This window comes from Pogona vitticeps, chromosome 5 (genome assembly GCF_051106095.1).
Source record: "Pogona vitticeps strain Pit_001003342236 chromosome 5, PviZW2.1, whole genome shotgun sequence".
NCBI lineage: Eukaryota > Metazoa > Chordata > Lepidosauria > Squamata > Agamidae > Pogona > Pogona vitticeps.
In genome coordinates this window covers 153,718,234-153,744,289 of record NC_135787.1, presented here as the reverse complement: position 1 = coordinate 153,744,289, position 26,056 = coordinate 153,718,234, and the positions used below count along the sequence as shown (strand labels likewise).

At 40.0% G+C, this 26,056-nt stretch overlaps 2 protein-coding genes across 3 annotated transcripts in view; both read left to right on the top strand.

The window, feature by feature from the left end:
- CEP290 (centrosomal protein 290) overlaps positions 1 to 23,727 on the top strand; it is a 65,705-nt gene extending 41,978 nt beyond the window's left edge. For both annotated transcript variants that reach the window (XM_073000296.2, XM_073000295.2), the window contains exons 37-53: positions 1,135 to 1,348; positions 3,208 to 3,345; positions 4,377 to 4,598; positions 5,091 to 5,207; positions 5,556 to 5,701; positions 6,281 to 6,436; positions 7,016 to 7,139; positions 9,912 to 10,046; positions 11,593 to 11,679; positions 14,273 to 14,437; positions 14,739 to 14,861; positions 15,778 to 15,950; positions 16,195 to 16,336; positions 19,453 to 19,526; positions 19,615 to 19,715; positions 21,830 to 21,921; positions 23,322 to 23,727. In XM_073000296.2, coding sequence (XP_072856397.2) covers positions 1,135 to 1,348; positions 3,208 to 3,345; positions 4,377 to 4,598; positions 5,091 to 5,207; positions 5,556 to 5,701; positions 6,281 to 6,436; positions 7,016 to 7,139; positions 9,912 to 10,046; positions 11,593 to 11,679; positions 14,273 to 14,437; positions 14,739 to 14,861; positions 15,778 to 15,950; positions 16,195 to 16,336; positions 19,453 to 19,526; positions 19,615 to 19,715; positions 21,830 to 21,921; positions 23,322 to 23,510 — 2,398 coding nt within the window. In that variant the 3' untranslated portion in view covers positions 23,511 to 23,727. The remainder of the gene's footprint in view (positions 1 to 1,134; positions 1,349 to 3,207; positions 3,346 to 4,376; positions 4,599 to 5,090; positions 5,208 to 5,555; positions 5,702 to 6,280; positions 6,437 to 7,015; positions 7,140 to 9,911; positions 10,047 to 11,592; positions 11,680 to 14,272; positions 14,438 to 14,738; positions 14,862 to 15,777; positions 15,951 to 16,194; positions 16,337 to 19,452; positions 19,527 to 19,614; positions 19,716 to 21,829; positions 21,922 to 23,321) is intronic.
- Positions 8,456 to 9,418, top strand: LOC140707618 (uncharacterized; the record flags this gene model as incomplete). Its single annotated transcript, XM_073001835.2, has 1 exon — positions 8,456 to 9,418. A coding segment is annotated over one exon (744 nt), but the record flags the coding sequence as incomplete, so codon positions are not given.
- Positions 23,728 to 26,056: the final 2,329 nt, after the last annotated feature.

The following is a 26,056-nucleotide window of genomic DNA, read 5'->3' as shown; positions in this document are numbered from 1 at the left end:
TAACAGTTCTTCTTTGTGAAATTATAATATTTTGTGGCCAAATCCCATAGATGTTATTATATGCTTCGTGTAATTTGCCATGGCTAATTGATGAGTAAGTAGGCCTAGGTACATTTTGGTTGTGCAGTTGGGCATATGACCAAGCATATCATTGAGACATAACCTGGCAACTTGCAAATCTTACATGAACACCAATAGGATTCTGAGCAGTACTTCTTAAAGACTATTTATGCCTTACTTGTTCTCAAAATATATACAGTGGTGCCTCGCTAGATGATTACCTCGCAAAACGGTTAATTCGCAAGACGATGGTTTTTTGCGATCGCTATAGTGCTTCGCAAAACTGTTTTCCCTATGGGCGATTTTCACTAGATGATGCTTCGCAAGACTTTTTTTTCGGGACGGTTTTTCGCAAGACGACGATTTTGACAGCTGGGTCTGCGCTTCGCAAAACGTTTTTTAGGGACGTTTTTTCACAAGATAGCAATTTTGACAGCTTCACAAAATGGTTTTCCTATGGGCGATTTTTGCGGGACAATGATTTTTCCCCCATTGGAACACATTAAATGGATTTCAGTGCATCCCAATGGGGAACTGCATTTCGCAAGACGATGTTTTCGCAAGACAGCGATTTTCGCGGAACGTATTAACATCGTCTTGTGAGGCACCACTGTATAGTGAGGGATCAGCTCCATACATCCTGTCCATGTTCTACATTATGGTGTGCTTTAGATTTTGTTTCCGCTTAGAGATCTATGTAAGCAATATAGTCTCAATAGCACAAAATCCAGATTGAGCCTATGCACAGTGACTTCTGTTTTGATTGGCCCCTGTGGAAACATCGTATGGATGTCTGGCAGAGGTAGAGGGAGTCTATATTGGATGGGTTTAGTACTCTCCATCTTGATGGTGATCATACAAGTGCCTGTTCTTTGAGCTGAAATAAAATGAGGTTGTTTTTTTTCCTTATTCAGAAATATTTATACTTCATACAAAAACAGTGCTTTGCTCCCACAGGCCACTTCTGGGAATCTTTATAATTATAATCAAAGCGCTGTAGCATTTCAGCCTTGTTAGTCCATCTGAAATTCAGTGTATCCTATGGATGTCATCATTATTATTTTGCTGTGCTAGAGTGGAACAGAAGCATGTTGCTGAAGTGAAAAAATGGAAAGATGAAGTGGCTGAATTAAGGAGCTTGTTGTCACAGATGGAGAAAGAATTAATGAATGTAAAGACAGAGCTGGAGGCTCAAAAAGAAGCAAATAATAGAGCTCCAACAACTACAATGAAAAATCTAGTGGAACAGCTTAAGAATCAGCTAGCCTTAAAAGAGAAACAGCAGAAAGTAAGTACAGAGAAGAAATACGTGGGGGATAAACAACTTGTTATTTCAGTCTCCTGAGCAGAGGCCTATTCATGATAGCTATGTACAATCGCTAGAGTATCTAGGGGTTGTAGAATTGCAGGAATTATTAACACAACCCACAGTCTGCAAACATGTGTACAGCTTTATAGCTTCTTGGGGAGTCGAAGAGAGGGGGATAAAAGATTGCATTTTGGTGTTAGATGTAATGGAAGGATTATAAACCTAGCATCCCATCTGGATTCTACTCCGAGTACAGAGGAAGACTAAAGTGTTCCAGTTCTAATCTATCGACTTGCCTGAAGGACTTCATGGTTGCTTGAAGCTGCTGTGAAACAGTACTGGATCAACTCCTACCACTTTTTAGAGGTCACAGTGCAACTTTTTTTCTGCAAATGTAAACTAGTTATAAGAAAGAGATACGCAGCTTATGGAGGCTGCTTCACAAGGCCATACTTCTTGCTGCTGCCCTGCAATGCAGATTCAGTGATGTGTTGCAGTGGCAGTCCTCTGCCATTTTGTATACAATTTATTTACAAGACATGTAACTTCTAGGACAGAGGTCTAAAACTCAATTTACCTGGGGGCCGCTGGAGGCAGAGTCTGGGTGAGGCTGGGCTGCATCAGATTTTCTGCCAAGCAGAGCAAGAGCCCGAGGAAGCCGCCCAGGAGTTTCCTTAGCCCAGCTGGGGCTCACTATCACCACCACCAGCAGGAGCAGGAGGAAGAAGCAGAGAAGGGAGGGAGTGCTGGCAACTGCCTAGGCGGGGGGGGGGGAGGGCACAACATAAAATTAAAAAAAAAGTCACAGTATCACCAAAGGAGAAAAGCCCATTGGTATCTGCAAGATTAAACAGAGTGGGGCGGCCCCCTCACAGGTGCCCGCAGGTGCGTGCACACACAAACAGAGAGAAAGAGAGAGAGAGAGAGAGAGAGAGAGAGAGAGAGATCCGGCAACCTTCCTCTGAGGGCCCCCTCTCAGAAAAAGGCGCACTCAGGAGCAGCAGCTACACCCACCATGACAGAGGAGCAAACTTTGTGAGGCGAGCCCAGGCAGCCTCCACAGCAAAGGCGGCTGAAGCAGGATGAAGAGGAGGAGGAGGAGGAGGAGGAGGAGGAAGCACTGCTGGGTGCTGAGGCAGCCGCTGGCTGGGCTGGTGCTGGGGGTGCTGAGAGAGAAAGAGAGCCAGAGAGCCACTTCCCTGGAAGAGGTGGTGGCGGCAGGTGCTGGTGGCGGCTTGGAGGTGCTCTTCGAGAATGGGCCGAGAGTGAGCTCCACTCCACCTCGCTCACCGGCTCTCCCCCAATACAGTGCCTCTTGCACCCTCCATCCAAACTGCAGCCTGCCAGCCAGCAGACAGGCGGGCCGGCTGGCAGGCCGCAGTTCTGGATGAGACCCGTGTTCTATGAGATCTGACTGACGTGGAACTAATGCTTATGCTCCCCATGTGCTTTGTTTTAATGTATAAGGGCCTGGTTTAATGAAAAAGTGCAACTTCTGTGCCAACACCAGATTTAAGTGATTGTTTCAGCAGGACAAGTCAGAGTCAACAGAATGACCACATGTAGCCTGCAGGCTAGCTATTATCCATGTGTGCCATAAACACTTAACCAGCCCTAAAATTGTTAAATTCTAGGGTGTAAATTTAGCTTTATATAAGCAAGTTTTTGACTACTTTGTATCACATATCATCTTTTAAATCCATTCTGGGATTAATTACTTTTTTTTCTTTAGTTAATAAAGAGTAACAGATATTAAAGGTATAAATTGTATCAATTTTTAGAATTCAGATTTTAAATTACAAGTTCTTCCTATTTTTAATAATTGTGTGTATTTTCAGGCTTTGAGTAAAGCACTCTTGGAACTTCGAGCAGAAATGACAGCTGCTGCAGAACAACAGATCATTTCTATAGCATCACAAAAGGAGGCACACATGAATGTTCAGCAGATTGTCGACAAACACACAAATGAACTGCAGGTGAGCAGAAAATAGCATGTGTATATAGTATTGCTTACTGTATTTTGTTCTCATATGATAATAACAGCTGAAAAGGAATATATGCCAGTAATAATCTTGTCCTTTTTTTGCCTTTATATCGTATTTTTCAGTGTTAAACTATAAGATGTAGTTTCCCAGGCACTGCTACTAAGCATCTTATTATGTTTCTAGTACAGTACTGGCGAGTTAAATTAGGCAATAGCAGTGTGAGAAGAGCTCCATAGGCAGATGGTGGGAGGTTTTCACCCTGATTTGTCTGTGGGAGATTTCAGTCCCAATCAGTTACAAGCTGATCTTTGCCTACCCATCCATCTTCCTAATGTAAGGTCTTACTGTATTTATTAGCGATGAGAGGACTGATAGAACCACATTGCAGCCTGGGGAAATGTGTGAGCTGTAGTCCAAAAATACAAATCTGCATGCCTGCCCTCTACACTGCATCTTTGCAGTACTGAACAACTATGATCTTCTGAATTGTTCTACTCACATTCTAGTAGAAGAAAGCTGGATGTCCTACAGACTTTGCTGCTTAAAGAACAAGGTCAGGGACTGAGGAGGTAGGATCTGACATCTAGGGATATGAAGCGGGTGGGGCCTGCATGCATGGCCCATTGCACTACAGATTTGTAGCCTTCACATTCTAGCAAACACTTGAATTATTATTTTTATTGCTAAATTTCTGCTTGAAGTTCTTTGCCAGAGGTCTTGGAAAGCTACTGCTAGAAAGGATACAAAATATCAGGCTAGATGCGCCTGATATTTTGTATCAGGGTCAAGCCTTTAAAATAGGACTTTTTGGAGAGTGTAATGTGGAATAGATAGAAACCCATAATTCACCATTTTATTATCAGAAACTCATTTTGGTTGGGGTCCTCTGGATTGTGGCTAGAGATTTGTCTAGGGTTTTCATTTTCTGTATACAGAAATACATATGATTTTAACATTACAACACTTACATGTTCTGCTGGTAGTCTGAATTAAACTTTCGTAAATCAAATTTCTTATAATAGAATCAAATAGAAGATTTAAATGACCAGCTTTCAAAACTTAAAGATGCCCTGAAGTTAAGTAAAAATAAAGAGAATTCGTTATTAGGAGACATAAATGATTTAAATCAGGAGCTTCAGAAAAAAGTCAAAGCCCACACAAAAGTTCTAAGGGAGAAGGAAGAGATGGAAAAAGAAAATGAAGAGCTGAAGAAGCGAATTAAAAGGCTAACCAATTCAATTCAGGTAAATAATACATGGTGGGACACATTTCTTGTTTTAATGGAATTTTATTACCCTGCTCGACTTTCCTAAACAATAATTGTATGTATCTATTTTATACTGTTCTGGTTTTACTGGTCTTTGACCGTAATAAAGTATACCTACCTACCTTTTCACTGCAGGAGATCATGTAGGAATGGATTAGAAGTTTTCTACATGCATGCATAGATCACTGATTATGTGGAATTTATCTCTGTGTATTTATCTCTGTGTAAATATGTCAGAACAAATACTAGTTTACTAGAATCATTAGATAGGTTATTGAAATAACTTTTGCATTTTTCCTCAATATTGATCACATATTATTTCAGTAATTTAAGTAGCAACTACAGGTACATATAAACCGGGACTACCATGCTTCTCAAAGAGCATAATCCAGCTCTATGTTTTCCATTTATTTCAGTGGGGCTTGCACAGCAAGTAGTAATACATATTAGTCATTCTTGATTTTTTCAGGGCAAGGCTGATGAACAAATATTGATAGATGAACTTCAAAGAAAAATTAAGAAGCTGGAAGCTGAGCTAGGAAAAAAGAGTGATGAAACAGAAAAGAAAAGTCCAAGAGATGAGAAGGTGTGGAAGCATATTACAAAATGTGTCTTTGCTGATATGTTTTCTCTGTATGATTTGTCATGTTTCTCTCCTATACTCTACCATTGCAATTGTTTTTGCTTTATAATGATTGGAATGAAAGAAGCAGCTTCGTGTAAATAAGCAAAATAGAAAATGCAATGTAATGTATTGATTTAAAGAAAATGCTATTTTATTTAAATCTGTATCAAATTTAAAAAATAAATGTGAATTAATGTAAAAACGTGTCTTAAATTAAAATAAGATTTTAATGAAAATTAGCACGCTCTCACTCCTAAAGAGGAGATTCTAAGGACAATGTATTTTGGTTTGCTTTCCTCTTTTTAACAGAGCTCAAAAGAAGAATTAATTAGATGGGAAGAAGGTAAAAAATGGCAGTCTAAAACTGAAGTAATGAGAAACAAACTGAAAGAAAAGGAGAAAGAAGTAGAATCCCTAACCAAACAATTAAACACAGTAAAAGAACTTTTTTCCAAGTAGGTAACAGTAATGACAAGACTTCATAGTGTTTTAGCATATAACATTTTTCTTTAAAGTAGGGGTTGATACAGATGTTTTGAGCAGTATTTACTTCATCACATACCGATATTCATGTGACAAAACTCCCCATTGTATTAAACAATAGGCACAATTGAGGAGGATCCTTAGCCAAGGATCAAATTATATTCTAGTGACAAAACAAATATACTGTACTCCCCTCCCCCAATTATTGATCGAGGTGTACAGTGATGCAGTGTCCAAGAAAGACAAGCAGCTGCACATGGCACCTTTCCAAATGTATGTGTACTGATACAGTTTTCGAACTCCTACATTTGTAGGCATGGTTGGAAAGATTTTCCTCATAAAGATAACAGTGGTGGAGTAAATTGTAGTGAACAACTTTAGTAACAATAAGGTTGCAACCCTATAAACATTTTCTGGGTATTAAGTCCTAGCGAGGCCTGTTTTTCACTAGCTAGACATAAGATTATGGCGTTAAGAAGGTAAATGAATTTAGATATAATTCATATAGAAGCAAATGTACTATTTTTAATGAGGTCTGTTAAATATTATAGGTCTGATAAGGAAAAGCTCGCTTTGCAGAAGAAGCTTAAGAGCAGTGGTGTTACTGTTGATCAGGTTGTGGGAGTGAGAGCCTCAGAATCAGAACGAGAACTGGAAGAGCTTCGAAAACGAAACATGGATTTGGAGAATGAGATTGTTCATTTGAAGTGAGAGATGTTCCCAAAACTCTGGAAGTCTTTATTTTTTTTGTTCTAGTATTTGTGTTTGTGTGTGTGTGTGTGTGTGTGTGTGTGTGATTTAATTAACCGTGCTATGTAATGCCAAGATCCTATATGATGTTTGCATACACAAAAAGAATTGCCGAAGTTGCTGTGGCTGGTTGGCAAAGTGTTCTCGGGGGAGACTTATGGAAGAGCATGGGAAGTGGTGTTGGGAGCTGCAGAAGACATGGGAATAGTTAATGTTGCCTCTCCCAGCCTGCCAAACAGTGGTAGTCCCAATAAAACTCCACACAGGAAGTGCTCTTTTTAGCAAGGGCAAGCTAAAGCTCAGCGTTGTTATTTACTTACATGTATATGAAGATACTTTGCTGTTTAATTAAGTTATTCTCAAGGTGAATTATATTGTATAGAGAGCATTAAAGGCTCACATGTATGCTCCTTATTAAGCAAAATACTGAAGTATTGTCCTTTCTCCAAATTATTAAAATCTAAATGATAGGAAACTAAGCATTTCATATGGCACACTTTTCCAGTGTGATATCATCCATATGCTTTTTTATGCAGGACACAGTTTGCTGTTCCTCGAGATTCTGTTGTGGAAGAATTGCACTTAAAGAATAGATACCTGCAAGAAAAACTTCTTATTCTAGAGAAACAATTTTCCAGAGAGACGTTTTCAAGACCTTCGGTAAGTTGGAACTATTTTTATCTATTGAAGTGTACAATAAAATATTTTTCTAGACTCATAATCTGCAGTCTTCACTGTAGATGTATTTTTGTTTCTGTACTTTCTTTCTGTGCTGTTGATAATCCAAAATTTAGTGTTTTATTATGGATGCTATGAAAACCGAGCGTTTAAACTTCGTATTTCTATATCCAATTATTTCTATAGCTGTCTGTTTTGCATTGGTCAGGGTATTCAGATTCTATATTGTGTGCAATGAAGCAAAGTGTTTGAGGCATTGTCACTTTTAGGGTTGAGGAAAAATTGCATTTTGAGGTGCAGTGAGATAGGGTTATGGGATGATAAGGTATGAATAGGTCATAGAATTGATTAGACAGAATAGTATTTTTAGTATTATTCTGGATGAAGATGAAAAGAGATCTGAAGTTTGTAATGGGAATATTTGATTCAGGGTGGGTTTGATTTAAATCATGATTTAAATTGCCACTCAGTTTTGATTTGTTCATGTAGTTTACAGAAGAGTTTATAGTTGCTTGATGTAGCAGTTATACATATATTCTGCAATATATACTTTTCACAATCTCCTTACCCAGATTAACACAAACAGCTAAAGAGTTTGACACTTTCTGGTATGGGATAAAAGAAATTTAGTAAGTTATAGAGAAAGCAAACAGGAACAGTCTTCTTTCTCTTATAGTACTAAAAATTAGGGCCACACAATGAAATCCTTGGTATTACAAGTATGTTTGATAGACAAAAAAAATTCTGATAAATGTACCTTCATCATTTATCATAAAGAGTTTACTACCATGAGTTTAGGTGACATTAGTGCTATTGCATTGTTTTCTTTTTTATATATTTGTTTGTATTAAGGTTTACATTTTATTGCATTTCTGTCCTGAAACATGGTAAATGAAAACTGTATATCCAGAAACACTTAAAGATAGAGTGTTATATATGGGGACATTTGTATACCATCCAAGTGCTTTCTTGAAGCATCTTAATCAGCTAATACTGCAAATAGGATGCTGTATTAGATCAGTGGTCCCCAATCTGGTGCTTTTCAGATGCTGTTAACATGGCCAAGGGAGAGGGATCATGGTAGTACAAGTCTAAAACATCGGAAGGGCACTCAGTGTGGAAAGCTAGGCTAAATAGTCCAAAATGCTCTTAAGTTTAAGGACAGGAAAAGGAATTTACTTTTTCGGCTCTGAATGGAACTCATTAAGTAAGGGATATATCCACACTTATGCAAACAAAGTATACACAACTGAAATCCTGTGATGTTTAAATGTTTTTTATAATAACCCTCCTTTACAATCTCCTACCTTTTCTTTTTATGTTGCCTACATCTTCTTTGTCAGAGTTCTCCGTATGAGACAGCTGCATTGGTTAACACTCCTGTTAGTACTAACACATTTTCTAAACAGAAGCATTTGAAATACCCACTGAAGAGAACTCTTTTAGGTAGGACCATATCAAGTCATCCAGCATTGGTTAATATGAGTAATACAAGTGCTAGTGGAGTCAGTGAGGGAACATGTGCCACAGATGAATCCCATCAGGTTGGTGAAAAACTTGCTGTAAGTGGAACTTCAGAAAATGGGGGAAAACAAGAGGATTTAGAGGAATGTCTGGAAGTCAAAATTTCCTGCTCTGCAAAAATGGAAGAAAATTCTGAACAGGAAAATGGGGCTTCTGAAGAGGATAACATTGAACAAGGATGCGAAGCAAAAGAAGAAACAGAAGAAATCCATCAGCAGTCTAGTAATGGGAACGGTGAGGATACCAAGAAAGAAGGCAGACTTGGATCTCATCCTGACAAAGACAACTGTATTTCATCTCACTCAGAGGAAGCTAACAGTCAGTCCAAAGACACTGACACAGAAATAGAAAAAAATAATGTGGAGGTATTGGTAGGAGATGATACACCTGAGAACTATCAAACCAAACAAGCCAGGAAGGAATTGACATCAGAACTTTGCAAAGCTCCTCAGGTTTGCCTTACAAGTCTATTCCCTGCAATTGCCTGTCACCATTCCTTTGTAGTTAGTACAGATTAAGTGTGTTGTCTGTGTGACTAGACTCCTAGTGATTACTTAGTTGCTTCAGTTGACCTATTATTCCCTAATAGTCTGTGAATCTACAGGAAATACATTTATAGTACCTGTGCAATTCTGAGGCTTTTGCTGAACTATGTAATTGTTTGGAATGAATAGACTAATAGCATAGCCAAAACAAGACTTCATTACAGACATCTACTAAGTGAAATACAAAACAAACATTGGAAGCATAGTGCTCATGCTAAAGTGTTGTTGGACTGTTTTTGCAGAACAGAGGAAAAATTCACATCCTTAGTATATTTTACAATTTGTTGCATGTCTCATTGCTTTTGTTTTTAGAAAATAGAGATAAGCTGTTTGTCAATATCCATATAATATTATAAGTAATTACTGTCCTGAGTAACTTCCGAATTTTGATTTATTGGCTTGCAATTTAGATAAAGTTAAGTGACTTACTGACTTCATGAATTCTTTTTAATATTGGCCAGAATTCTGTTACCTATAGATCAAAGGGCGCACATAGCAAGCACTAAGTTGCCCCTTGTTAAAAAAATCAGCACACCAGTCTTTTTATGTAATGAAAAAGAGGAGCATTGGCATCTTAACTAGCAGCAATTCACCAGTCTGATTTACATCATTTGAGCTACAGAGTCCTACATAAGTAATAGGATTCAGATCATTAAGTTAGGTTCTTAATGTACTATTTCCTTAGACATCAGGAATAGGATCAGATGATCAATATCAAAAAGAACAAGATCTTCAAAAGGAGAATCTAATGTTGTCATCTGAAAACATGGAACTACGATTCCAGCTAGAACAAGCCAATAAAGACTTGCCAAGATTAAAGGTACATTTTTGCATGTAATGTTATTGACAATGTATGAAAATCCGTATATGCTTTGGACTTTTAAAAATGAGTATAATGCCTGCTTTATCTGCCATTGCAACATGGGAGAAAAACAAAATCTCCACATTTTAGCTCATTCTGAATTGCTGTGTAAAACTGTTTTACACTAAAATATATCCAGGACAATTTGTGACTATGTTTTCGCTCTGTTAATCCTTAGAGAAGTTTCCACATATTCTTGTAGCTAAAAAGGTTGTGAAACTAAGAATGATCTGTTATATTAGCAAGATTCCTTCTTGGAATATTGCCTATATGTCTTCAAGTGACATCAAGTATATACAATAATGTGCTAGTTGTTATTTTTATTCTGCCAGAGATTGGATGTCAGCGTACTTATTCTGATTATGGATGCAGCAGCTCTTAACAATGATTCTCTGTTACATCTAAATCAGTCTCTAAACCTAGCCAATATATTGTTCTCCTTTCTGTGCTTTTTCCATTTACCATATTTGCCGGTTTATAAGACTGGGCGTATAAGACGACCCCCCAACATTTCCACTCAAAATATAGAGTTTGTTATATACTCGCCGTATAAGACTACCCTCTCTTCTGCACACCTTCCACACACCAAATAAAAGGTCTATTCATTGTCACCATTGTACGGCCGCAGCGCGACCACAGCACCTCCAGCCCTCCCCTGCATCTCCCTGTGACCGGCACTAGTGCGCAAGTGCGCATGTGTGAGCTCTGCGTAGACAAGGGGTGGGCTGGAGCGCCACTGCTTCCTGCCGAGCAGAAAGGGCCAGTCACGTCGAAAAGGCTGGCATTCCTGTTTTGCTGCTGATGCTCGCTGCGGCCGTGCTGGATACTGTGCGATACTGGACGGTATGTAGAATGAGGTGGGCAGGCATCGGGAGGCTACTGTGGGCACCGGGCGAGCATCGGAAGGCCACTATGGGCAGCTATGTCTGTCCCAACTGAAGTGCACCCAGCGTATAAGACGACCCCCCCCCCTTGGAGGCATGTTTTTCAGGGCAAAAAAGTAATCTTATACGCCAGCAAATACAGTACTTTCCCTTGCACTGTAATAATCTGTGCCTTTGTTAACTCTGTGTGATATTGCCAGTGGTCAATATGACATACTGGTTGGATCTGTATCTTTTCCAGCTACCCTAAAAGACTTTGAATTATTGAAGTGCATGGTCTTTCCAATGGAAAAATACTCCATAACTAAAGCATATCACAGTTTCTATATATTTTATATGAAATATATAATAACAGTGTTACACTGTTACAATGACTTGATAAGAATTGTCTATTTTGAGCATCACCAAGAGAATGTCGAGTGGAAATAGTAGATCTTTTCTAAAAGCTATATATATTTGGAGGGAAGATCCTTGTTTAGCAATGAACAAACTGTTCCTTGTGGCATGTAAACATCCCTACATTAGAGTTCGAATGGCAGCTGATTAGTATACATATGACTTATATTCCATTTCTGTCTACCTAAAAGTCACCTTCCAGCTGGATATTATTTTCTTTTTAGAATCAAGTGGCTGATTTAAAAGAAATGTGTGAACTTCTAAAGCGAGAAAAAGCAGAAGCTGAGCGGAAATTAGGCAGTATCAGAGGGGTAAGAATTACATTATGAAATTTGTGTTTTGGAAAAAGACTAAATAATATATTTTATCATTGCTGTCATTATTTATTTGCCACCTTTTCCCCCCTAGGTGACCCGAAGTGGCTCACATATAAAACTATACAACAATAAACAGTTTTAAAACATCTATTAAAAATAATTAAACATATGTCAATATTAAAATCAAGATTAAGAACAATTCTAAAACATGTTTAAAAACATTTTAAAATTTGTAAATTTAATGCATATATCATTCCTGAGACCTGCCTGAAAAGGAAGGTTTTTCCTGGTGATAAAAGAACACGTAGAAGGGGGGCAACTAGCTTCTTTGGGCAGCACATTGCAAACCCAGGGAGCAACTACTTGAAAGGCTTTTATGTCCGTACCAAACAAGCTAGGGGAGGTAATAGAACTGACAGAAGGGCATTCCCAGAAGATCTTAAAAACCAAGAAGCCTCATATGAGGTGAGGCTTCTCGGCTTTCAAGATCTTCAAATAATCTGCATCCAAGCTGTATAGGGCTTTATAGATAATAACCAGCACTTTGAATCGGGCCAGGAAACAAACAAACAGACTGGCAACCAGTGAAGCTGTTGTAACAAGGGAGTTATATGCTCCCTGTTACCAGCATCAGTCAGCAGTCTGGTGTGGGTGATCACGGAACAAAGGAATGGCTAATTGCCTTAGAGAGAGAACAAAAGAGTCGACAGTGAAAGTCCAGCCAGCGGAGCCAACTGGCAACGCCCTGAAGGCACTTTTTATCAACTTAGCATGATTACATAGTATGTTATGAGAGAAACAGATAGGATACTAGTTGCCCAATAGTAACTAGGATTGGCTAAAATAACCCTTTGATCTTATGCTCTACCTCTAAGCGGAAGGGCAGAAGAAGGGGCTACCTTGCCTGCTGGCAGCTGCCGCCGCTTCCTGCCAGGAGTGTTTGCATGTCACTGAAGCAGAATCACAGCTACAGCCTTTAGGCAGGAGTTTCCCACAGTCTGGCTGTAGCATTTTTAACAATCTGAAATTTCTGAACACACTTCAAAGGCAGCCCTACCTAGAGTACATTGCAGTAAAACCAATGAGATGTAACTAATGCATGTGTTACCATGGGCCGATTTGACATCTCAAGGAATAGGCGCAGCTGGTGCACCAGCTTTAACTGCGGTTTCACTCCTGGCCATCACCGAAACATGCATCCAAGCTCAGGGTTGAATCCAGGAGCACATCAAACCTGCAAACCTGATTTTTCATTTGGAGTGTAACTCCATCCTATCCTCTGATTTGCCTCTTGACTGAACACGAGTACTTTTGTCTGCATTAAGTTAAGGTGCAAGCCCTCATCCTGTCCATTATTGACACTAGGCACTGATCTTGGCACAGAACAGCTTCCTTGGAATCAAATAAAAAGGAGAGATAGAGTTGGCTGTCATCAGCATACTGAGGGCACTGAACCCCAAAACTCTGAACAACCTTTCCAAGTGGTTTCATGGAGATGCTGAATAACATGGGGGATAGGATTGAGTCCTGAAACACACCACAGGCCAGTGGCTCGGTGTTGAACAAGATTTCCCCAACAAAGCCTGAGTTCAGTCATCCAGGAAGGATTGGAACCACTGTAAGACAGTACCCCCAAGACCTGTCCCAGAAATGTGCTCCAGAAAGATGGCTGCTTAGTTCCTGACCAAGGCGTCCAAAGCTGTCTCTCTTCCATAACCAGGCCTGAAGACAGGCTGAAATAGATCTAGATAATCCACTTCATCCAGGGACCTCTGGAGCCAAGATACCATCACATGCTCTGAAACCTTGCCCAAAAATTGCATATTGGTGACTGGCCAATAATTCTCCAATACAGTGGGATTCAAAGGGGGCTTTTTAAACCAGAGGTCCTACTACTGCCTCCTTTTGGCATATTGGTACCCTACCTTGTATGCTGCAAAGATCCTCTCCAAATTCTCAGACAATGGAAACTGGAAAATATCCATTCTTGAAGGACAAGCCAGAGGCCAATGTTACAATCAACAGAAGCTGTGTCAACTACAGCATCTGAATTAGAGTGGATCTGAGTGACCATCTGTAAAGTTTTTTTGCCGCCAGACAAAAATCATATTCTGGAATGCTCAGTTCTAAAGCAGTGGGGAAATGTAACTAGATTTCTGAACTCCTATGTTTTAACATTAATAAATGACTACTTTGTGCTGTTCTTACAAATATACTCTTGTCCTAGATTGCTAGGGTTTCATTGCTAATACTAATAAATAAAGAGAGAGTATAGGTGAAAACAGAGTTGAACTGTAGTAGCATAGGGACAACATGATAAACTGGTCTCTCTGGTAGTGCTGTTCACTGTTATAGTGACTGACTAGGTAAATGATTGGCCTGATCTAGCTGTTTATTCATTTTCATTACACTGTCCTACCTTCTATTGTATGAAGTTACATTATATTGTGATATCACAGGTATCCTACAAAATAGGATGTAATGTTGAGTCAAAATAATTTAAAATTAGAAAATATTCATCATACTGCATTTTAAAATTTTATTGGGGGTGGGGTGGGTTTCCTTCCATTATTTATTTGTTATACAGTCTGGAAGAAGTGGAAAAACTATTCCTGAATTGGAAAAGACAATTGGCTTAATGAAAAAAGTTGTAGAGAGAGTTCAGAGGGAAAATGAAGAGCTAAAAAAAGCACCTGGAATTATCTCTGCTGAAAAAATAGCTAACCTTGAACAAGAAAATGAATATTTAAAGGTAATGTGTTCTCTTTTAGAAGTGATTTTATTTGGTTTCTTAATATTAAATTAAATGTCTGAAGTGGTATTGTCAGTAAATTTCAGCATACACAAATGATCCATCAGTACAGACATTAATTTCAGAGTTCTAATTTTGTGTGCGCAACAGTGAGTTTAGGTTGATTCCATTAAAATTGTTGTGAGATTTGGTTTACACTGAAGGGGTCACTGTGCTTTCTCCTGCCTCAAATGTAGACAGTATCATAATCTGAGATATAACAAATGTTCCTTTTTGCTTTTTTTACTTGTAAAATATAAAGTCTGAAATGGAAAAATTGAAACTTCACCTTGGAGGAGAATTGAGTGCACGTTATGAATTGAAGACTAAAGGCACAGAAAAAATAATTGCTGAAAATGAGAGAATACGGAAGGAACTGAAAAAGGTACAGTTGTAAAAAAAACTACATGTATTTTATGAAGAACTCGTTATAATTTGGTTTGTCTTGCAATGCTAAACAAAACATTAGTATCTTCTAATATATCTAGCTTAATCAATTTTTAAACTTTTTGTTTTATTTTATTTGTTATTAGCTCTTTTCTACATGAGCTTAATTGGAGCGGGCTGGAGTAGGCTAGAGTTGCTTAAGGTTGGTTAGAGGTCTGCTATGTCATTTGATGCATCCAAATGGCATGTGCACTACAAGCAGCCCTATTTGATTTGGCTCCTTTAAAAGACAAACCAAAAAATAAATCTCCATTCTTACCACCTCCTCTCTTCTCCCACTTCCAGGAGGAATGTTTTAATTTGTAATTATTTAAAAGCGATATAGCACACCAGTGCTGTCCTTATTAGTAAATGTAACGTTTTTTGCTTCCTCAACAGCAACAACAAAACTCCTTCCTTGCCCCCTGCTATCTCCTCCTGTTTCCAGGACGAAGATTGCAATTAAAAAAATCTTTAAGAGATGCAATACATCAGCACTTCCCCGTTTCAAACTTAATGAGAAACTATGTTTTCAACAGAGATTCTCAGTGTGGTATAGAGTGGGTAGAGAGATGGACTAGGGCTCTGGAGAACAGGGTTTGAGTCCCCTCTCAGCCATGGAAACTCACTGGGGGAATGGAACTGTTAAAACCACTCCCTACTTTGAAAGCCCTATTAGGGTTGCTGTAAGTAGGTTCTGACTTGATGGTATAGAACACATGTTTTGAACATCCCTGAAATATGACAGCTGACACATGAAAGGCAGAACACATTTCTCATGCATATTTCTGGCTTGCTAGTGCATAGTTTAGTAACCTGGAGACATTCTGGCTGAACCAAATGAACATATGCAACTTGGTTTTGTTGGTCAACAGGAAGCAGAGAATGCAGAAAAGCTGCGAATTGCAAAGAATAATATTGAATTAATGAATGAGAGATTGACCAGAGAACTTGAAGAGACAGTAAGGAAGTTAAGTGTGGCAGAAAGCAGAAACCCACAATTAGAAGCAGCTGACAGCAAGACTTGGAAGTCTATGGTCATAACAAGGTAGAAGTGAATAATAATAGCTTTAAATATCCATTTTGCCCAAAGTTTCCAAAAATGAGATATGCAACACTGATCTCATAATTTGCACCAAAAGTTACAATATTTATGCTATATCAGCAATGGGATTATGGGCACTGTGTTTGGTTTAGCAAACAGAAATTTTTTTCTTCGTATAATGTCTTGAGATTTTCCTGAAGTACCTGAAAACACTGTAGTTTGCACAAACCGTAATTTTGTCTTTTAGGATGTATGAAAATAAGATGAAGGAAATGGACGCTGATATAGGTAAAAAATCCCAAACCATTAGTGATCTTAAACAGCTGTTACAGAAAGCCACAGAGAATGAAGAAAAAAACGAAAAATGTATCAAAGACTTAAAAGAACAAGTAAGTAAAAAGTTCAGCAGAGAGCCAGTGTGGTACAGTGGAGAGAATGTTAAACTTGGGCTGAGGAGAACTGGATTCCAATGCTTGCTCCACCATGGAAACTCACTGTGGGATGGCAACACTTGAACCACTCCTTGACCGTTTCTCATACCTTGAAACCTGGTTAGGGCTTTCATACATCAGAAGCGCCTGAATGGCACATAAACTCCTTTGGCCAGTATCTGATGGGATTCTTCCTTTGACTCAACTGCTTTTGTTTGTGGAACTCACTACTCAAACCTGCCTCTGGGGCTATGAAACCCTCCAAAATGATTTTTCAGGTGGCAACACGAATTGAACAGGAAAAAAAAAAGTTTCATTGTGCTGGTGATTGGATATAGGGATTTATTAGTATTTGGTAGGTGTGCTTGATAGTTTGTGTGTTGTCAAGTCAATTCTGACTTATGGCAACCATACTTATGGCATCTGTTCAGGGTTTTCTATGTAAAGGGTACTCAGAAGTGGTTTACCATTCTATTCTGCTGAGGGTGCCCTGGGACTGTGCAGTTTGCCTACGATTAAACAAGTTAGCTCTTCTCCCAGAAAACACAGTGGAAAAAGGAAATTCCAGCCTCTGGCTCCACAGCCAAAACCCAACTCACTGAGCTATCCAATCAACCAGGTGTGCTTGGGGAAAGATATTTATATTTTGGAGGAGCATCATCCCTTGGTCTTCTTTCATGAAGAGCAATTCTTATTTTCCTAAATCGGGTGTGTATTTCAGATAGTGAACAGACTTCCAAGATGTTAATCATCTTCTAAACTTGTTTCACTTACTTGGTTTCCTACCTCCATTTCCTTTTCTTTAAATCTTCTTCATACCTGTCTGCAAATTAACTCTATTACTCAAACCCTACAACCTTATTAGCAACCTATATTATATCTAAAAAAGAAAAAAAATGAATAACTCACAAATGAATATATCTTCTTAACTTCTTGATTTAAGACTCAAATACATCTTGGACCAAGCTAACAATCTATCAACAGCTTCTTCTTGATCCTCTTGAATCTCTCCCTTTGAAGTGTAGGCCAGTCTTTCTTCTTTCTGCTCATGCAGTTTGCTTTCTCTTGTTCCCATTGCTGATCATCCATTAAGCCCCACCCATGAAGCAAATTTAAACCTTGATCCAACATGTTATCCAGCATATAAAATTGTTAAGTATGCTGCATACCCCCTTATATCTTATTTTATTCTTTGTGAGAACAGTGGTGACTAGCTTCATATTTCTTTGCCATGACAGTTTGTAAACAAACATCCTGATACTTTGGGTCAGTGCATCTTTATACAACATCTGTCCAGTCTTTTCTCTAGCTCCTTTCATAAACAAGTTTCTTGTAGAAATTTGCAAACCTAACAATTGTCTCTGGGAGTTATCCAACTTCTCCCTCCTGATTCCTACTTGATGCAATGTCTCTAAATATTGAACCCAACCCAAATTTTGTGCCTTCATCCATTCCAATACCACATCTCTAAGATTTATTCCATTTTAAGCACCCTTCTTCACATTTTTTCTCCATCTTGTCTTCCAAATCAGTTTTTTAAAAAATTCCATAATTTATCAGCTGACCTCATGCCAGTATAACTTTTCAGCATCAGCTTTAATAATTTAATCAATTTCCTTCAGTTTTGAGCCCAATGTTTCAATTTGTTCTATAGCTTTTGATAATTTATGTATGGTTTAGGTATTGCTGCAGAGCCAGAGGTTAGGAGTTCAGTTCCCTACTGTTGCTCCTTGGAGAAGTGCCAGCCTGTGTAGTCATGGACAAGCTGCATAGTCCCAGGGTACTCCCAGAAAAAGAGAATATAAACCATTTCTGTGTATTTTGCACCTAAGAAACTGGAAAGTGTTGCCATAAGTCAGGTTTGACTTGACAGCAAAATATTTTGCTTTGATTTCTGTCTCTGTCTTCTGTGTACTTTTTTCCATTTGTTTCAATTGATGATTACAATTCTGTTTCTATTATTATTCATTATTATTCATTATTATTCATTATTATTCATTATTCATTATTATTATTATTATTATTATTATTATTATTATTATTATTATTATTATTATTATTATTATTATTATTATTATTATTATTATTATTATTATTATTATTATTATTATTATTATTATTTCTATTTCTGTTTTATCCAATTCACTTTTATGCCCTTAACTTCCAAGGAATTTTTCCTCCATTATTGTCTTTAATTCTGCTAATAACCTCTCTTGTTTGTTTCTCCATTTCTCTTTTATTGCGAGTTTTCTCCATATTCTTAGCTCTTTGTTTCAAGCAGACACTTCCTGTAGCCCAACAGGCTGCTCTTAATTATTAGCTCTATTATTCAAATTGTTGCTTCCTCTTTCCTGTGACTTAGCAAGCTCTGGGGATATCTCCTTCTATATATCTATAAATCTCTGAACTTTGATCTGACACAACCAACAATGTAACTGTTTCCCCTTCAAAAGGTTCAGAAGGTTCAATTCTTTGTAACCATGATAAACTGCAATTTGAAGATTGGGATCTGTTGTGTTTCCACCTTGTCTTGTCCTTCTCTGTCTGATGCCTCAGATTTCAGTCAGGCACTAAAAAGTTTCCTACCAAGGACAGAACTGAAGAGACCACTCCATTCCTAGCTTAGTAGCTACTTTTTAAATGTGTCTTTTTGTCTTGCAAAATATACATATTACTCACAGTTCCATCAGTAAGAATAGGAGAATATTTAAGGATCTTCTTTCATAGACTGAGAACTTCCGTTCAACTGCTAGCCATTACAGACCAGAAATGGCCCCAGCTCTGTTTTATTTTGTTTTAACAATGTTTGAAGACTCTTCTCTTCCTACTTAAAAAAAAGCCTCAGGATTTAGGGAGCTTGAACTATGATGGCTTTTCTTTTTTCATGCCTATCAATCATCTGTATTGTGGGGAGTGGTGAAAATGTGAAAGAGCCAAGTTGATTCCTTCTGCAAAAGATGAAATTTCCCATGCAGCTAGCCTTGAAGGAGATCTCTTTGTCTTTTACTCAAAATTTGCTGAAGCTTTAATGTTATAATATGCTTTGGGGATTTTGTGTTTTTCCACATGTAAAGGTTGAGCTTCTCAAACACTTTCCTGAGGGCACCCACTCAGAACAAGATCTCGTCAGAGAACTTCAGCTTCTCAGGTAAGGCAGATAGTCTTCTTTCCTATGCAGAACACACATGAAAAATGTTAAGGGCTGCATAAATTTCCTTGCCATTTTTCCATTATAGATTAACCAATGATCGTTTGGAAAAGGAAAAGGCAGAACTTCTTCATCAGATGGAGGCTTCTCAAAATAAACCTGAAGTAAAAGGAGATGGTTTGGCAGCTGGTAATATTTAAATACTTAAATTATTGTGGGACTCAATTCTGAGGAAACATTAGCAGAACTCCACTGGTAAAATGGCCGACTTCTCACCATAGCCCCTCATGCCCCCAGACTGCTGTTCTTAAGGATCAAGCCACCATCTGGCATTATGTGGACTTGTGGTCAGAGGGAATAGTTAAATAAAGCTCTTTGGAGAAGGTGCTTCCCATTCATGCAAGAGAAATTGAAATGAAAGCTTATGTCCTTTTTAAGCCATAAAGTGTTACTTCATTTTGTTTTCAGAGTGAATTATAATAGATTATTGTCTTCTAGAGTAGCGGTTCTTAATCTTCTTTACTACGGGCCCCCTTTAAATATCTTTTGTTGCCGCAGGCCACCCAGACTTAACTCAAGATTTAAAACCCTAAAGTCCATCAAATATTTATTTAAACTTTCTCATAAAGGGCCTTATCGATGGATATTCCTTGCTATGACAGCAACACTTTTAAATATAACTGGGAAAGGCTTCATTTTGTTTTGAGCAAGATGCACTGTCATCAACAGCAACAGTTTCTTTATGTTTCAAACTGAGCTAGCAATCCATTCTGAGGCTCGGCCAAGATATATTGTTATGAAATTCACTGCAATATCGAAAATTCACTTTACCTGACAATAACCAATTTGTTGTATTAACAGAAATCAAAGAACATGATCACAAAGTCTATCTAAACACTCACTCACACAGACACAGATTGACTCTGACTTTTCCCTCAGCTTGACTATCTACTCAACAGCAAGAAATGTCACACGCTGTCTCTCAGGCACTCAGCATCATTCACTTGCATGTTCTCACCATGTGCAGAACTATCAAAGTTATTTTCATAACCTATTTTCACTTTTGTTTGTTTTTAGTGGAGATGATAGGTTAGAAAAGCCAGTTTTACTAAAAAACAAGCAAGGGAAATTAAGATTTTGTTCTACTTTCTTTCTTTCTATTTTAAGCACAAAAGATTATAACATTTTTAATGCCTTCGCACACTCCCTGCAAGGACATTGCAGACCCCAGGTTAAGAACCTATGTTCTAGAGGAACAGAACAGAACACGACTTCACTGGTACCTAGTATTCTTTAGATAAGACAACAGAGTATTTCTGCTATTGATTTGAAAACAATGAAGGGATTATGAAAGTATAAAACAAAACAAAATGTTGGTATTTAAACATATAGAATACAGTGCAGCAAGCCTGTTAAAATATTCTAGCTGTGAGGTATATGGTATTTCTTTTTTTACTGTTTTTGCTGGTGCCTACTTAAGTTATACATATCTTCTTTAATATATACAGAAATACTCCTAATCCCTTAACTGTGGCCTAGTGATTAGGTAAGAATAGTGAGATTGTGTAATCCCTACTTTCACACTGTACTGCAGTGTTGACCATGCCAAGCCTAAAGTGACACTAATACTAAGTACAATCATAGGACTCAATATTGCCCCAAACCCTTAACCACAACTGATGCTCTTCTGCCTAGTTTTGATCCATTAATTGATCTGTGGGTTTAATACAGTGGTGCCTCGACTTACGACCGTCCCGACATACAACCATTTTGAGTTGTGAACAGCTCAAATTTTGCTTTGACTTATGGGGGTGTATTTTGTGATTATTTTTCACAAAAATAATCACATACAAAAATGTGTTGGGGTGTTTTTGGGTCCTTTTTTGGGGGGGCGGAACGGATTAATGGGGTTCAGTGTTTTCCTATGGGAAATGGTGCTTTGATTTACGACCATTTTGAGTTATGCCCATCTTCTGGAACAGATTATGGTCGTAAGTCGAGCCACCATTGTATATTGCCTCCACCTCAAAGCATAAATTACAAATTATCTGCTCAAATAATATAAAACTTAAGTGAACAAGCAGCAGCAAGAGACCAAAACCTTCCTTACATCTTAAGAAAGATTCCCTATGTAACTCTTTGGAATAAATTATAACCTGTGTTCACAGTACAGAAAGCTATGGCACATGTCTAGCCTTGGATAAAAAGGGCTAATGCTTAATAGTTCCTTGTGTTCAGCTAGAAACAATTATTAATTCAATTTATCTTAATATATATTTTTTATACATAAAACCTTCCACCAGAATATTTAGAGAAGGCTGCAAACTATAAATTACTGGCAGAAGATCTCAAGACACAGTTGAAAACATCAGATTTGGAACAGCAGAGACTTCATGTTAGTACTGCAAGTATTTAATTCATTATTTATTTGCAGATATCCCCAATAAGTCTGTTAGATTTGCAAACTGCTTAAATTCTTGTGCTCACATATACTTTCCTTGCTAGGCAGTTCTGTTGGTAATTCTATATATACGCCTAGCTAGTTGCAATTTCTCCAACATTTTCTATTACTTACCTTCCAAAATCTATTGATGTAATATATCACCACTCTAATAATTTTAAAGAATTCTAAGGGTTGTTGTTATAATTGTCCTTGATTCAGTAACCTAGTTTGTTCAACATTTTTTCCCCCAATATTATCTTCCCATACTGTTTTCAATCTGAGTTATATTTGTTTCAGTTAAATATGAATATATTTAAGAAGTTAATTCTTTTGTGTTGTTTGTATGTTCCATTAAAATATATTCACATGCCATATTTCTTTCTATTCATATTTTGCCACATAGGATTATTAATTAAACAATATGATTAAAAACAATCAAATTCTTTTGCACTCCCTTTTTTCTTGTTTCAGTAAGAGTAACATTAAAAAAACTCTTCTTGTGCAAAACCCTGTTTTCTTTCTATTTAGTATAATATTCAGCCTTATCTCCATATGAAAAGCTAAGGTGCAGCATAAATGGGAACAGCAGAGACATTTCTGGAATTGTTTTTGCATTTATTCCACATTTTTAACATGGCATATAAGAAAGGATTATCTACTGATTTGACATCTATTTCGCCCTCCAAATCATTTTTTTTCAATTTGTTAAGTTTTTCCCCTTGCTTCCATACCCCCAGCCACAGCTTCTCTCCAGTTTCCTGTAGATACGATAACCAATTGCTTGTTGCAGCTAATAGTATTTGTGTATGGTAGACTCTCACCATTCTGCTTGATCCAATTTGTGTTTGTCTCAGAATCTTTGCAAGTCTTGAGAGGTTTACTTTAATATAGAAAATGCTTTGCCACTGTGCCAAATACTTTGGATCAATTACCATGAGTATGACTTGCAAACGAGTTTAATTTTGACAATGCTATCATTGGTATAGCACTAATTTTTCCCATAATGAAATGTTTCTGGACCTATCTTTTAATGTAATTCTTAAATATATCTAAATATTACATGGAAATAAACTGCTCTAGTATATTCACATTTTTTGAGATGGTTATTCCTACATATTTCACTGCTTCATGAAATGTTATAATTTTGACTTACTGTATTTCAGGTTTTATATTTATATATTACACTTTGGATTTTTTAAAATTAATATATTGTTAAAATTAACATTCCTTACACATTGAACTTTTTGATTAATTCTGGCAAGGCTTCTCTGGAATTTAATATTAATATTGCCACATCAGCATTTCTTAGATAGTTAATGCATTTGGTTGTACCTGTTTCTATTGCTTATTAGGAAGAAGTCAAAAAATTAAAAAAAGAACTGGATCATTTTGATCCTTCCTTTTTTGAAGAAATCGAAGATCTGAAATACAACTATAATGAAGAAGTTAAGAAAAATATTATCTTGGAAGAAAAGCTGAAAGAACTTTCTGAACAGTTTGGCATCCAAGTAGATACTCTACCTAGAGTGTCCATCAATTAAAAGAAAGGCAAACAGACTGTTTATTTGGAGATGAAGTGGTGCAGAAAAAGAGCAAAAACGTATCAGGGGATCAGGCAAACATTTCTAATTCCTGTTCCATAATTCTGCTGTACCTTTTGACTTCTGATAAAACATCCCTTTGATTAACTTGAGAAATCCTTGTTTTAATTTTTACAAGCATGAAAGCAATGGCGAGAAATAAAAAGAGTATACAGTGGTGCCTCGCTTAGCGAATGCTTCGTTTAACGATGAATTCGCATAGCGAGGGGGTTTCTGGGGGAAACTACTGCCTCGTATAGCGAGGCAGTCTATGGAGGAAACTCGCATAGCGATGTTTCCCCCATAGGCCCCCGGCGGGCGCTTCGGAGCGGCCGCGGGGAGACCTCTCCCGCGGCCGCTCCGAAGCGCCTGCCCTGAGAATGCCGGCTGGCCGGCGCTTTGGAGCAGCCGCGGGAGAGGTCTCCCCACAGCCGCTCTGAATCGCCGGCCAGCCTGCAGGCATTCTCCGGGCGGGCGCTTTGGAGCGGCTGCGGGGAGACCTCTCCCGCGGCTGCTCCGAAGCGCCTGTCCCGAGAATGCTGGCCGGCTGGCCGGCGCTTCGAAGGAGCCGCGGGAGAGGTCTCCCCGCAGCCGCTCTGAATCGCCGGCCAGCCTGCAGGCATTCTCCGGGCGGGCGCTTTGGAGCGGCTGCGGGGAGACCTCTCCCGCGGCTGCTCCGAAGCGCCTGCTCTGAGAATGCCGGCTGGCTGGCCGGCGCTTCGTAGCAGCCGCGGGAGAGGTCTCCCCGCAGCCGCTCTGAATCGCCGGCCAGCCTGCAGGCATTCTCCGGGCGGGCGCTTTGGAGCGGCTGCGGGGAGACCTCTCCCGCGGCTGCTCCGAAGCGCCTGCCCTGAGAATGCCGGCCGGCTGGCCGGCGCTTCGGAGGGGCCGCGGGGAGGCCTCTCCCCGCGGCTCCTCCGAAGCGTCAGCCAGCCCCAGCTGGTAGCCTGCCCGGGCCGCCTACCCGAGCCGTTCTCGGACGCCTGGACGTCCGAGAACGGCTGGGGTAGGCGGCCCGGGCAGGCTACCAGCAGCGGGGACAGAGGGGGGGGGTATCCGGAAGGTTTCCAGGTGAAAGCCTGGAAACCTTCCGGACACCCCCCCACCCTGCAGCCGCCGCTTGAAGCCTGCCCAGGCTGCCTACCCGAGCTGTTCTCGGACGCCTGGACGTCCGAGAACGGCTGGGGTAGGCGGCCCGGGCAGGCTACCAGCAGCGGGGACAGAGGGGGGGGTATCCGGAAGGTTTCCAGGTGAAAGCCTGGAAACCTTCCGGACACCCCCCCACCCTGCAGCCGCCGCTTGAAGCCTGCCCAGGCTGCCTACCCGAGCTGTTCTCGGACGCCTGGACGTCCGAGAACGGCTGGGGTAGGCGGCCCGGGCAGGCTACCAGCAGCGGGGACAGAGGGGGGGGTATCCGGAAGGTTTCCAGGTGAAAGCCTGGAAACCTTCCGGACACCCCCCCACCCTGCAGCCGCCGCTTGAAGCCTGCCCAGGCTGCCTACCCGAGCTGTTCTCGGACGCCTGGACGTCCGAGAACGGCTGGGGTAGGCGGCCCGGGCAGGCTACCAGCAGCGGGGACAGAGGGGGGGGTATCCGGAAGGTTTCCAGGTGAAAGCCTGGAAACCTTCCGGACACCCCCCCACCCTGCAGCCGCCGCTTGAAGCCTGCCCAGGCTGCCTACCCGAGCTGTTCTCGGACGCCTGGACGTCCGAGAACGGCTGGGGTAGGCGGCCCGGGCAGGCTACCAGCAGCGGGGACAGAGGGGGGGGTATCCGGAAGGTTTCCAGGTGAAAGCCTGGAAACCTTCCGGACACCCCCCCACCCTGCAGCCGCCGCTTGAAGCCTGCCCAGGCTGCCTACCCGAGCCGTTCTCGGACGCCTGGACGTCCGAGAATGGCTGGGGAAAGCAGCGCGGGGAGGCTTCAAGCGGCGGCTGCAGGGTGGGGGGGTGTCCGCTCCCAGCGACCCCCCACGGCTTGGATCCAAGCTGTGGGGGCAGGCTGAGAGGGTGGTGGGATTGGGATGCCTTTCAGGCATCCCGGGTTTGGATCCCACCCGCCGCCGGTTACCCTAACCGGCGGCGGGTGGGATCCAAGCCCGGGATGCCTGAAAGGCATTCCAATCCCACCACCCTCCCCCCGCGGCTTGGATCCGAGCCACGGCGGCTACCCCAGCCATGGCCGGACTCTAGGGAGTCAAGCCATGGCTGAGTTAGCCGCCGTGGGTCAGATCCAAGCCACGGGGGGAGGGAAAAAACCGGATAATCCATTCCTATTGGAACGGATTAACCGGTTTCCAATGCATTCCTATGGGAAATGGTGCTTCACATAACGATGTTTTCACATAACGATGTTTTGTTTGGAACCAATTAACATCGTTATGTGAGGCACCACTGTACTGTGAAATTGTGTATATATATGTATAGTGTGCTAATTTATTAAGTTTTAAATGTTATATTTTGTATATTTTTTTATTGGTGTTTGCATTGAAGGAATAAATTGACCACA